At 32.4% G+C, this 15,145-nt stretch overlaps 1 protein-coding gene across 1 annotated transcript; it reads left to right on the forward strand.

Annotated features, from left to right (window-relative positions):
- The first annotated feature begins 546 nt into the window (after nt 1–546).
- LOC128203052 (uncharacterized) lies at nt 547–4,152 on the forward strand. The gene is made up of 3 exons (XM_052904307.1): nt 547–872; nt 2,560–2,785; nt 3,240–4,152. Exons 1-3 carry the CDS (start codon nt 652–654, stop codon nt 3,372–3,374), a joined length of 582 nt encoding a protein of 193 aa, XP_052760267.1. The 5' UTR covers nt 547–651; the 3' UTR covers nt 3,375–4,152.
- Nucleotides 4,153–15,145: the final 10,993 nt, after the last annotated feature.

A 15,145-nucleotide genomic window follows, 5' to 3' on the forward strand; every position in this document is an offset into this window, starting at 1 on the left:
TATGTTTAAAGACCGTTTCAATTCATCTGTAGTCCGATTTAAAAAAACAACAACAACATATTTTTGCAAAAACAGAAACAACATTTAATTTAATTTAATTGCTTGGGCCGTCTTTAAATCTACACATTAGGAGAAAAATATTCCGAAATGAATGTTAAGTAGTTTATTTGCTTTGCCTTCGTTTATTTTGAATGACCCTTACACACTTTAGACGTTGATGTTATCGCCTATTACCCGATATAGTATGTGTGAAGCTAGTACTAATCTAAGCCAATTTCGGTGTGTTAATGGATTTCGAAACACACGACATAAAATAAATGACTACAGTAGGCACATTTCGATGAATATCAAATGAAACAGTACCATCTGTCGAATATCAGCCAGAAATTTACAAGCATTCCAACTTTCCGACTATTCCTATTTGAAAGCGCAGCTCATTGCAAAATCCAATAACCATACACGCAAACTCGGTGGATATAAAATGAAGTATGTATTGGAAAATATCATTAGATAGACAAATATGAGTTGGGGAACATACTAATGCAAGCAAATATTATATAATATGTACATTATGCACGGTATTATTTTTTATCTGAGTGATAACATTTAAACAAGTGTGAACATAAAGTGCTTTGGAGAAAGGTTTTAAAAATGTCGTTATTTAAACGCATTAAAAGGTCTTTGACCGGATCAATACAAACGGATGATTACAAATCTCGCGTGATAAGTAGTAATAATAACGAAACTTCTACAACTTTTGATCCTCAAAAACCACCGCCTGAAATTAGTCAGCGAGATGTTGACATTCTTAGAGACTGTTGGAACATAGTTCAACAGGATGTTGCAAAAGTTGGGATTATTACCTTTGTCGGGTAGGGTTTTATTCATTTATTCATATAAATAACTCGTTTCCATGGCGACAATGATATATTTACTAAATTTTTGTCTGAATGTGTTTGATACTTAATATTTGTTAATACGATGTATCATATTGCATGCACTCTTTTGAATTAAAGGAATATGCTGTATGTATTTTAGGGTTTGTTCGGGAACATCTTTTAAATGGCCTTTTAAATTGCTCGCTTTGAAATGCAAATGTTTCTATTTTTCACTTTCACTTTCATAATATGTTGAATATTAACCAACTACTTGCGTCAAGTCAAATCAATATGTTGTTAATTCCACATTCCAAACAAACAGCAGTATGAACTTTTTAAACTTAATTAATCTTTGTTTATATTTCAATAGGATAATTTAAAATATTGACATCAGATCTGTGTTGCAACAAAAATATCCCATTTAGGACAGTCTCGCTGATAAATTGTAATTCACCTATTTCTGATACAAATGTATAAGGTCCTCATAGCTGATTTATCCAGATTTCTCTTAGGTCGTTATTGCCTAATACTTTTGAACAAATTGATCTACTTACTTTAGAAAATGCATCTGGATGTGTGCCTTATTTAGCACCATGGGATTTGTCAGCCTTATGGTGAAGTATACGCAGGTTTGATTTAGATAAAAAAGTAACAATACTCTCAATGATATTTGACTATAAGGATGAGGAGTAACAAAAGCAGAAATTAACTGAAAGCATTACTATACATTATATTTGGTTTGTTTAGCACATTACATTTTTCCTGTATGGTTTAACCGCGACCGTAACAAGATCATCTTTGTCTGCATTACCTTTCAATGAATTAGGCTGAATGACATGCGAATTGACTATGGTTTTGGTTAAGCGATATTATTGATATAATTTTGAAAATATAATATTATTTCTCGTCTTTAAATGAAAGCAAATATATATCCAAAAAATGTCATTGGCTTATTTGATACAACGTGCCATTATTCGTTAAAATGTGATATAATAATTTTACAGGAGCCTTGCTTGCAAGAAACTGATAAAAGATAGTATCTCCTAAATGTCTAACCCTAACCTATGTTTTGATTTATCGCATTAGTTCTGTGCTTTCTTTTGATAAGACGGTTTCTGACATTAGGCTGCATGTTCAAGTATCTTACAGTCATAACGAAGAAGTTGTTTTAAGCGCCTGTTCTTCGTGAAATATAACTTTGATTTGTTAAAATGTACTTATTGGTAATCTTTTTGTTGTTACCAGTACGAGTTGCATGAATACATTCATTTTTTTATCTTTTAGCCAATGACATTTCAAAAGCCTTTCATTTATCAACAGTATATATACATTGCCTTCAAAATATAAATATTATGAATATGAACATTTTATATAACATTACCCCCTCCAATCGAAAGCAGCATAATGCTGTCTATTTAATAATGAAGGAAGTCATACATATTCAAATATATTTTAATTAAAAGTCGTATTCATCAATTAAATATATATCGGTTTGATCGTATTGCAGTACCCCCTCTTAATTAAATGAGTACTTTTCATTCTACAATAACGAAACTTTAGTACTATATTAAAACAGATGTTGACTATGTTGCTAGTATATAGAAAACGTCTTATTGTTTATTAGTCAAGAGAAACTCGAAACACCTTTAAATAATCTCATCAAACTTCTTTCTACTTTCAGTCTGTTCGAGACCCATCCAGATGTGCATGATGCATTCATGTCATTTCGGGCAGTAAACACATCCGAACTAGAATATAAAGCAATACTTCGTGCGCATGCGTTACGAGTAATGGGAACAGTGGACAAGTGTATTTATAGACTTGAAAACAGGGACAAATTACAAGAGCTTATGACAGAAATGGGAATTCGGCACAAGAACTATTCCGTCAAAATTGAATTCATTGATGTAAGTTGCAGAGTTTAATTTTGATATATTTTCAACTTAGCCTCTCAGAATGTGAAGGGGACCCTGTCATATTTCAAACTTGTTCTAAGTTATATGTCTTAGTCAGCTGGTCAGTACAATGGCATCATGCATGGTATCTACTATCATGCTGACTTCGATTAGAAAAAAATAAAACTGTTGTGAATCAACAGTAGCCTTTAGTGGAGTTTCTCATTCTTGCTGTTTACGGTATTAGTATGAAGCCCTGATACTGACATCGTTTTCGGAAAGAAGCACTAGGAAAAACTGGTAGTTTTCAACAATATCGTTCAATCATCTATCAATAACTATAGAAAAGAGTAATTATATAGATAATTTAATCGGTTTCGAGAAATCAAATTCATGCATGCATACTTATTGCTCTTTATTTTGTTCTACATTGAACGATTAACCTATATATACTGCTCATTTTCAGTTGATTGGTCATCAGTTTATCAGCTCAATTAAGCCCAGTTTGGAAACAGTGTGGACAGACGAGCATGAGAAAGCCTGGGATAATTTATTTAAGCTCATGTGTTATCACACGAGGAAGGGAATGTGTAGTATATAAGGAACGTTGAATTTTATGAAGAAAATAACATTTGGTACAGACTTATATGATACAGTATTATGCACATGCGTACAAAATATATGCCGGATATTTTGTTTGCAATCAATATTACAATACATCTGATGGGATTAACTGTCGTACAATGGAAATATTGTACGTTTTAACTTTTTAATAAGCATAATAAATAATGTTAAACATTTGCTATCTGTAGATGCTATTGCAAAAATGCATTAAGTGTTCCGTGTGATAAAGGCTGTTGCCAGATGCAATCGTCTGGATTTATGCAAACGCCTACACTAAATGCAGTTTTCAATCACTTTCATTGAAAAGATGAAATGCCTGATTGATACTAATTTTATTTCAATTATAAATTTATACAAACGATTAAAATATATTTGACGCTAAACTCTATTAACCAAGAGTAATAAAACAACTGTTTCAGAATTGTCTGTGTTGCACCTTTTTCAGTTTATTTAGTAATGCTTATTGTCCATCAACATTCATGATACCGACACACTGATATACACATACTTATTTTGACAAATATCATAATGTTATAAATTATCATCATTTTACAAATTGTCTTAAAATTGTTAGCATTAAATTATTAAAGAATGTTAGCAAAATCATTACTCAGTATGACAAAAAGCAACTATCTGTTGTTGTATGCATTCGTAAAGCAGGTGATCGAGTAAGTCATTGCAAACGTTTATAAGAGTGTCTAGTGTTGGTGAATGTTTGGTTGAGTGTTTTTCTTTGTAGTTTCAACTGTAATAGTACGTATATAACCATGGATCAACGTTGTTATACTAATTGTACCAAAAGGCACTGAAATAAAAAAGTGCGATTCATCTCGATTGTTTTATTTTAATCACAAGACTAGTGGGTGGAGTAACATAATTGAACCCTGATGCAATGTTTGAAAAATAGCGAGCTTATAAGTGAATTCATTTATGTTTTATTCCACTATTAGATATGATACATTTAAGCTTAACTCACTTTTAACTGTTCCGATACGGAGAGGGTTAAATTAACCAAAACAAATTCAACACTTTTCAACATGGAGCATATTCTATCAATAGCATAACGTAGTTATGTCGTTATTGTTTGACTACAGGGCTAATCCATGCCATTTCTGCACTATAAGTGTGTTCATTGACATTATTTATTGTTTGTGAATGAATTGCTACATGTTGCCGATATATAGAAAACTATTTATAAAGTTAGTTGCGTTGCTAAGATTCTTCGAATTAATACTCGACGTACTGATAAAGTGTGAAAGCGAACATGTATAGAGACCAGAAAGTATCTGGCAATTATGGTCTGCTGAATCAGTGATGCAAGCAGAACCGGACGCAAACACAGACTTACTACGAGATTTGTTACGAAATGAAGACGATTTATTGCTAAATATTCTACCTGTATGTTAGAAAATATTCTCTAAAATAAATCAAACTAACCCAGTCTGCATGTACAATTCAAATCTAGGATTGATAGTGTTATTCATACTATATGTGGGCCATAAACCCGAAACTAACTAAGGCCATATATATCTGACTTCCAGGAAAGATAGAGTTTATCGTCAACCCATACGCAAGCTCTCTTTGACCAATAAGGTGATAGTTAATTGCGGGCAAATGATAAGGATGATAGAGCAAGGCAAAATTACACGTGTAGAACGTTACAATAAGTCTAAATAATCGAATTGTTTATAGTGCACGGCATTTTGTTCAAAATGTTATTGTTTCCTAAGCAAAAGTAGAAATAACTTCTCCGAAATACATATCATGACCTTGTTTTAAATATATTTTAACCCAATAACATTCAGATGCTATTCCGCATTTTTATTTCGAGTCCATTATCAGCTTATAAAGTCATTATAAAAGCTAGCTGAATTGTGAGGATATTGCTTTTTACTTACACTCTTAATGTAATCTTTCCCCATTTTCTCTTTTTGGAGCTAGGACAAACTCACTTGGTATTTCGTAGCTATATAAGCCGTACTGTATTATCGTCGGACCCTTCACCAAAGCCCCATGAAAATGCTACCCCGGTCTGAGACCCTGAAACCTTTTTTTATGTTTTGTGAACACAATTCGAAGTGTGTTTTTGACCGTAGACCTGGCATTAGTAAAGAATTTTTTGTAAAATGTAGCTTTTACTACATCGAGACAGCTCGACCGTACACCTATCCAGATAGTAGAGAGACTGCGAAACAAGTGTACTTGTACAAGAGTACACAAATATATCTACATAAAGATGAAAAAACAGCATGAGTAGTGGTTCGCAAGCGCTAAGTATATACATTTTTCTCTAAACTGATACTGTTGAGGTAAGTATGCCCTCGCTTATGCATTGGCTGCAATATGTCTTCACCCGCCGTGATTCTGTAACGACTATTGCTTACTACAGTAAATGCAAGCTTACATGGAATTAATTGGCTGTCTCATTTCCAGATAGGAGGATATTTAAAAACACAGAGTGAAATACAAAGAGGTCCTCATGCTATTTTAAACTCGTTGACCCATAGTAATGTAGCGTTACACGGAAGAAACATTTTTACTGGAGATGCTATGAATTGAACTATACAACCGTCGAATGATAGCGAGACTGTTGCATGCACATTGTGCCAGAAACATTGTCTGATGATAATTTACACCACTTATCTGGACCGCCAATGCCGTTGTAGCAGGTCCAATCCTTAGACGCAACGCAAATAATTGTCTTCCGTGAAGATCGCTAAACGGGGCCAAGGTATCAATCGAATCCGTGCCAACATTATGTTTATCGAGTGCATTGATGGGTTTTATAAAATTAGTATGTTTAGAAATAACCATATTTGAAATTAAATCATGAAATTTAGCGGTACCGCTAATAACACTCGCAGTGCTGCAAAATGTAAGCGAATTACGCGTGTCGGGTTTTGTTTATTAAAATTTGTTATTGAAGTAATTCAAGAGCCAGAACTCTATAACGTCTTGGACTATACAGCTTGTTATACAGCTTGGTTAAGATAACATCCCCATCAACATATTTTAGCGATAATTGGTGTTACAGCGCAACCATTATAAGGTGGTTGAATTGAATCCACAATATGTTCTGTCCAAAATGAGAGCGCATTACAATTGGTCGAGATACATCCAAATTTATGGCACAAGGGTGCTCATCTAACGCCAAACACTAGATAAGCCTGTATGTTGCATACTTCAATTGACATACATGAACAATCATTTTGACATAGAAGACAACATGTGTCTGTTAATGTTTATATCGGTATTGTTACATAAACGGTAAACATGAAAACTTTGCCTCGTGACTGTTAGACATTTACAGGACCTAATTTTTAAAAAAAGTAGGTAATGTCACTTATTTTATTGATATTCTCGGTCATGCATTGCATTGGCCTCATAACAAGACGGTTTAATCAGGTAGTCTAATACATTTGATATACGGTTTCATATAGCAGGCATTTATTCAGTAGTTGTTTAAGGTCTCAAGACTAGTTCAGGGACAAGTTCGTGTACGGCAATTTATGTTTTCTCTTTCTTTATATAAATATTAAGTCTACTCTAATGATATCGTTGATATTTGTCATGAACTTTGTCTGAAAACAGGATCTTTGATTCCGTTTAGACAGTTGCTGTGTCTCTGTTGTTTCCATCATTTTATTTATGACAAATTTCAAATTCAAATAAAACAAATCCTGCTTAACAAATAACATGAAAAATCATAAGGGAAATAACATTACTTAACAACTTCAACACCAACACAAGAATTGAATGTACAAATGGAGAAGTTGTTGCTGATTGTTTAGCTTTCAACTCAAATGAAAGAGTGATAAGCTGGCCTTAGGTTTCGCTGATTATCTAGTAAATAATAACTAGAGAATAACGACCACAAACAGAAAGTTGTTAAAGCTCAATTCATCGCTTGGTTAAGGCCTTAATATTATTTTGACCATTTAACATGAGTGTGTGTGAATGAGAGGCAAAATACAACAAACATCTATTTCGTGCATTTGATTAGTTACACAAACAGGCTTATTAACATATATCACCTTTTACAAAATCGAAAATGTTTCCACCAAAGTCCCATTTGTCACGTGACTACCATATATATCATACATGTTGGTGCGAGGACACTATAATATTTTAATACATGTAGTTTGTTTTATCTGAACTTCAACGTCAATATTCCTGAGACTAGTAGCGGATAAATTGTGATCAAAACCGACAAAAATGTTTGGCAACATTTCGACCATGACTAATAACAGACTAACATGCTAAACAAATATCATGACAAATCATAAGAGGAATAACATTACTTAAACACATCAACAACAACACCAACACAAGAGTGTTAAATGTACAAATGGAGAAGTTGTTGTTGATTGTTTAGCTTTCACCACAAATATAAGAATGATAAGCTGGCCTAAGGTTTCGCTGATTATCTAGTAGAGAATTACTAGAGAATAACGACCACAAACAGAAAGTTGTTCAAGCTTAATTCATCGCTTGGTTTAGGCCTTCATATTATTTTGATCATTTAACATAAGTGTGTCTGAATGAGAGGCAAAATACAACAAACATCTACTTCATGCATTTGATTAGTTAAACAAACTAGTAAAATAGATTACTGCAATCTAATCCGTACTGTTGAAATGGCAAAGCCATTGAAAATAATTCATTGCAAAACTGATGTTTCTCTATTGCATGTTGATAAGCGTTCACTGTTTCATTGTTGTTTGTTAGCCTGAGAATATTATTTTTCCAGATTGCACCAGCGCGCACCTGATAAAGCTCATATCTTCACACATAACCTGCGTTTTGCATTTCGTTAAATTATAGTGTTTTCAACGGTTTGAAAGTTCCTTATACTGTAAAATCATTCAATCATTTTTAAGCTATTGCTATTGTCATGGAAGATGTTTCATGAAACTGATTATACTCATTTTATTATCTTTTTGTTTCTTACTAGTTACAGTAATATTACTTTTGTTCTTTTTTATCGAATCAATGTAGTGCCATGACATTTTTACATCAAAACATACTGGTATACATTATAAACAGAGACATCAGATTCAAAATCATACTTGTGTGCGGCATGATCATGTTTCGAAAACATGAGAGGAAGGCAAACCTCTCAATAAAAATATCAGGAATCAAAGCGTTTTTCAACTTTCAATGAACCTGTAACGCCTCAGTGAGTATGATGATAGTTTCAGGACCTAGGTATGTACATGAGATGCCAAGTTTTTTTTTCTTAAAATGGCACAAATTTTTTCCATGACATGATGTAGTGTCTCGTATTACATCCAGGTATGTACACCAAAGGTCAGTGACACAATTCAAGTTTATATGTAAAAATACCTTGTGATTCGTTATCGTCCTGCACTTTTTTAACGCAAATTAAAGAGTTTACATTCTCCATCTGTATTGTTATCCGTCATTTGTTTGATTTGTGCAAACCCTTGCTATTACATACATGTATGTTAACACCTGTTTTTTTTCGCATTGCGGTGTTTCAAGGTGAAATTCGTTGCGGTAACATTCAAGTACAAAAGTACTTTTTGAGTAATTACTCAAAAATACTAAATTATACTTTTAGTATTTTTTTCTCGAAAGTATTGAACAAATGTTTTATTTCGTATACTTCTTGCATAATTAAAAGGTTAACAAGTCAAGATGAATCATGTCATGTTCTTATGTTGTAAAATACCTACCAATTTGCTAGCTAAGGAAGCTTATAAATACAACAAATATCTATGGAAAATGCAAATTGTTCATTGCTTTCATGCTTAATTAGAGTACACCAACAACTTCTTAGTATACGACTTTATTGCCTAATACCAACATATTGAATGGTATGTGAGTTTTTCCGGCATTGAGTACATAGTGTTGCTGAATATGTTGTTCACACTTTGATTTGGAAACATGACAAAATCAAGATTATAATTGATTAATGTAGATTTTTGCGAAGGAGATACTTATTAGTATTATTAATTTCTGAATTTTTTATATGTACAAAAATGTGCATTATATGCCAAAAACTAGCACAAAAGGCGAACAAAAAGTTTTACCTGTAAAAAAAGCCATGTATGATAATCATAACACCTACCTTTTTCAATCTAGATGAAGTTTATGACTCCAGGAAACTGATCATTTTCAAATTGCAGATATGCTTGACTCTGCCAGATGACATTATTAACAGTAAAAATACTAGTGGTTGTTGTGTGGATAATCCTAGTGAGGATCAGATACGAATCTGCAACAAGTGGAAATTTCGTTGGCAAACAGGTAATTGATATTTTCACTAGTAATGAATTGCTTGCATCTGATACTGATTCCAATACAACTACAGGTAATTATGTTCAACGTCTGCAACTAGGATATAAAACAGTTAAAGCTGAAGTTTTGGTTTCATCAAATGACTTTGGTTATGTTGTATTTGACTGACAATACTTACCACACAAACAATAATACATAGTTTGGAATGTGTTCATGTAAGCAAGTGGGTTTAACGAATGGTAATAAATGAAACGTTGTTGGTCAAGGAATATTCATCCGCCAGACGATAAGCTTCCTAAAAAAACTCTACTTGTTTTTAATCCAGGAATAACTTGCCAACTTAATGCATGCCTCGTTTGATTTCCTCAACTCACGTTAGTTACTGGAGTTTGTTATTCATGTTGGCATCTGTTTAGACGACAACCTAGTGCCAAAAAACTGTACTTTAGTTTAAGAACCTTCTTCATTGGTCTAGCCAATATCCTTCCATTTTTAAATGTTGCCTATAAGTCTCAGGGACCAACGCATAATCCTTCAAATGATATATTTAACTGTGTTTTAATTGGTGTGTTTTTCAAATTAAGCTGGGTGTTATTTGCACAAGACTTGCCAATCAAAACATACAGTGATTTTAGGACAAATCAGTGTTTTTTTTAAATGAAGACATTGTTTTACGTTGTCTGGAACAAGCCTTATGTATCTCGTACCATCAAAAAACTACACTATTATTTTCTAACTGAAGTAAATACTGTAGATGAAGTTCTCACAATATGACATTGAGACAGAGTGCACTCTCTTACGGAATCTCCGAATCAACTAAATTACGTACAAAAACATTAGTATTGACTTGCTCACGCATAGTAAATCTAATTTCAGAGACCTTTTAATGCGTTGCAAGATTGACCAATTTATTCTTCCTAGTCACTTAAATTCTTTCTTGGAAGACTTACAAAATTATCAAATTCACACACATGTATGTTTGTTGATATTTTTAACCATATTTCTCAAATTATTTAAAGATCTTGTTTATTTGAAAACTTCAATGTATGAAAAAGATATAAGTTGGGCGTAGTTGAAATGTAGTTATAAAAAACAGAACCTTCATGATCATAAAAATGTGTCTTAAAGATTCTTGAAAATAGAATAACGCTGAATCCAAGGACGGTGACAGGGTTAATATTTGAGTTAGATTAATTTTTAACTGCTGTTATCATAAATTTTAAGCACTTGCATCTGCTTTCACCTAGAATGAATAAATCAGTGTATTGTATTTTATTGTATTTCCCTATCAGTTGACATGTCTTAATGAATCATAAAAACCATCAATAAACAGTTTCAGCAAAACCAAGACTGAACTTTTGAAATTATTGATGATGTCTGTATTCCAAATGACATCTCGTCCCGATAATAATCCTTAAATGCCACAATGACAAATAGCGAAACTTGAGCAGACAAACCATTAGGAATATTACATAACACAGACAAATAGATAAACAGTGGGGGTATATTGGTACGCATTAATATATATTACGTTTCATTCCGTTCAATATCAAAAACATAAATTGCTTTTTGGTCAGTTGTTATCAATGTCAATTATAGCATTTGGTTGGTGATGGATATTGTGTGATATGTTAAAAAAAATCGCCCTCCTTTTGGTACTTTCTTAAAGACACGTAAATGAATGTGGAGTCAATATCAACACCAACGTAAACTTCTCTTTACTATTGGAAATGTCAGATAGGTTTTGACTTCACATTTAAACATGATCAAATAACTTTGCTCACGATTGAGCATATAAAATAAACTGTCGACAGCGATTTTTTATTTGTGTATATTATAATGTTTGTAATATCGTATCAAAAGCAATTATCATCAGCTAGGATTCTATTGCAAATGCGAATCATTAAACACGTTCAATCAATCGTTGCTTTTGAGTTTAAGTTCGAGTTTTATCGTTGTATTTATTTAACAATAGTGAATTATTAGTTAAGTCTCAAACGTTTGGTAGTTTGATTTTCTTTTTAACGTACAAAGTGTTCTTACAAGTGGTATTATAATAAACATAAATTCGGAAATAAGAAACAGTGATTGACACTTTCTAATACTTTGTTCTCAACAATCGTATCGGATTAAGCGTTAAAAAATACTGTTTCTGAAATATATACATAATAACATTATACTCACATAGCAACGTAATTTAATCATTATGAGCCACCTTCTAGGATAACTGAGCAAGATATTACAATTCTGAATGTAAAAGGCAATATAGTCATATATACACATATAATAGTCATAAGACACACTATTTATCATAGCATACATATCATTGCCGTGTTTGAGATGTTCCTGTTTTTGCGGTTTTAACATATTTGATCTAAACAACATTTTTAATATTATTTAACGGAATTGGAAACGCGCGATATCATGCTTTTAACTTGACAAAAAACAGGATCATCCATATTAATTCGGGATAAAAATATTTTCTTCGTTTGAGTGAAACGAATTAGATGAAAATTATTTTCCCTTGTTTGTAATGGAATAACCGCTAGATGGCGTTTAATAAGCACGAGTGCTTCATATGCACGTGTATTTCTTGCGTATGAATGTAAAGGCATTTAGCGCTGGGAAGCCGATACGTTCAAATTGATACAATTGATTGTAAAATTTTACAAGCAAATGTTTAAGGTGAAAGTTTTTTATGTTATTATGCAATTTCATCATATGAATGATCTATTTGTTCTCACTTGTATACATAGCGTTGAAATCGACACTTATATAACTTCATATAGTACGTGTACATGAATCATATAAATGATATGTACTTTATACCTAGTTGTTAAAGTGATTACGGGTTATGAGGCCAGACATCTAGTAGTACGAGACAAATCCTGTAAATCAGGATGACAAACGGGCTTAGGTTTCTGAGTTTTCCCCAGAAGGGAGGTTTTATCTCAGTTTTCCCTCGGCAAGTCGACAACGTCCGTAAGCTCCATCTTTTGCAATCACGTTGTTAACTAGACATACTTTGCTCATTTTGTAAGTTTATGCTGTATGTGTTAATCGGTTTTCCAAATCGCTTCACTAAAACTTCCAAAATAATACCATTGAAAAGTATTGATTTTGTTGTTTTTATAGGGATAAGAGGTTATAGAATGGTATTAAGGGAAGTGTACATCATGTTGTTTACCTCATGATGGATATAATATACGTATATTCGTCTAAGAGGTTAAAAGCAGGTTTTAGTAGACTTCAGTGGAAATGAAGCTTAAAAAAAAAGATATGAAGCAACTCACACATGTAGTCAGAAGCGTAGTATTAGATATTTAATTATTCTATTTAAGATGAAAACTATTTTGAAATCCTTATTACATTAGCCAATCGTCCAATTAATTGTTTTTTGAACAAAATACATCTTATAGCTGTGTATAGTGAGTTTGTAGGCACCTACCAAAATCCTTCCCTTCCAAGGCAATGTTGACTACCTTTTGTCTAAAATGGTGCATTCTGGTTTATTATATGCATTTTTTCATATGGCATTCAAAGTACACATTGACATTTTAAAGTGGTGGAGCGACGCAGGGTAGACTTAGGATGATAGTATAGTATTAAACATTTAATTACCATATTAATAATCAAATAGGTATACCCCTTTATGCTTTATGACCTTGCTCGGTGGATAGTAATCACTGCACATTTGTTGAGTAAAATCTGTCCCGTTGAAAATATTCTATTGTAGGCCTCGTATTAAAAAATACCATTAAAAGTCTCTCATAGCAGTAAAGATATTATTGCAATATGTACCATTTAAAAGAGTTCTTCCTTTATATGTAAAACACGAATATTTGTAAGTGTACAAAAAATCAAATTCTCGAGAAAATCTTACTAGGTTCCTTAATACAGGATAAGCCTTTGATAAGATGTGTTATCTTAATATGTAAAAGCATAACTATAGCGACGATAATCTTATTATAAAAGAAGCTGAATAAGCTTGATACACTTAAGAAATTTCGATAAGTTTGAGCCTGAAGCTTAATTGATAAAATAAAGCATGCTTCCACCTTCGGCATTAATGGTTTTATTGTACAGCTTCATAAACCTATTTAATAAATGAAACCACAGTTTTATTATATTGGAAATACTATATAGTTAAACAGTTATGTGTTGGTTGTTGTGGCAGCTTTGATTTATGGCTTATTAATATTGCTATAGGAATGCCAATATTTGTTTTCAGTAATCAGATACATAATCCGTGAAACGTGGGTTAAGATCCAATTGCTTCCCACGTGAAATTGATTAATGTTTTTTTTAATAATTACTAAAAGACAAATCGCAGTGATTTTTCATTGATGTCATAAATATTCTTTTTAGAACGGAAAACAAACATGACATTTTCGAAAAGGTTTGTGAAATGATATGTTTGTTACTATGTTTGTTTGTCTGACATTTGTGCTGACGTCTTTTAATGGATATAATATATTGTGTGTGCTTTTTGACATGTTTATAATAAAATTTTGCTACCTGACTTTACCTGAGTTTTCTTTGTTTAAAACTTTTCATATTATCATGGGATTTAGTAAATATATGTTTACTATGTTGTACAAAATTGTGAAATTCGATCAAAATCTTATTGAAAATGACAAAGATACACGGATTATTACCAATATCTTTTTGAGGTTCCCTTAACCGATAAGTATGAGCTTGACCTTTGATATGTAGGATAACGAATGTGAATTTGGATAAATAACGTCAATGATTTGTGAAGCGAGTTTTAAAAACATCCAACGGCGTTAAGTAGTCTTAACGTCACTTCCATGAAAAAATGCTAAGCTTCACGTGCTTCTTTCTGTTTGGTTTTAAATACAAAAAGACAACAATTGCAAGTGAAGGAAAACCGTGTTTCATACTCGAAAACACTTTACCTTCAGTATAACAATGTTCTCCATTCACATAAAATTGTTCGTTGAGGATGATCAAACACGATCAAAAATAAACGTCTTGTCTAAATGCTTTTGAAGGTCTTCATGTTCTTCAGATTATTTAAACACTGTTTAGTCTTCTGTATCCGTCTGCGCAGAGCAGTTGATCTCAATCACCGTTTTCACCGGATGAAACGAGTAAAAGATAGCTTTGATTAAATATATGAATACACTCAAACGTGAATTTATCCAAAAGTGTTTCATAATAGGAATTCGGTTTATTTAAACATGCATTAAAGCAGATAATATGAGGTGTATATAATGGTTGATATCGGTTGACCTATTAATACATATTTGATATTATATTTTCGAAATATTTGAAGTCCATGTGTATCGGTTATACCTGTCCAGTGATCATGAACTTCAGTATGGGTAATAACCATTACCAGGAGATTATTGTTAGCATGTATGCAGAAATGTCTTATGTATATATTGGGTGCAAATGTTGTAGCTTGGCTATTGATTATCGTTTGTAATACCAGTATGGCGCGAAAGTTTTTCGATATGT

Source organism: Mya arenaria, chromosome 9, assembly GCF_026914265.1.
Source record: "Mya arenaria isolate MELC-2E11 chromosome 9, ASM2691426v1".
Classification (NCBI taxonomy): Eukaryota; Metazoa; Mollusca; class Bivalvia; order Myida; family Myidae; genus Mya; species Mya arenaria.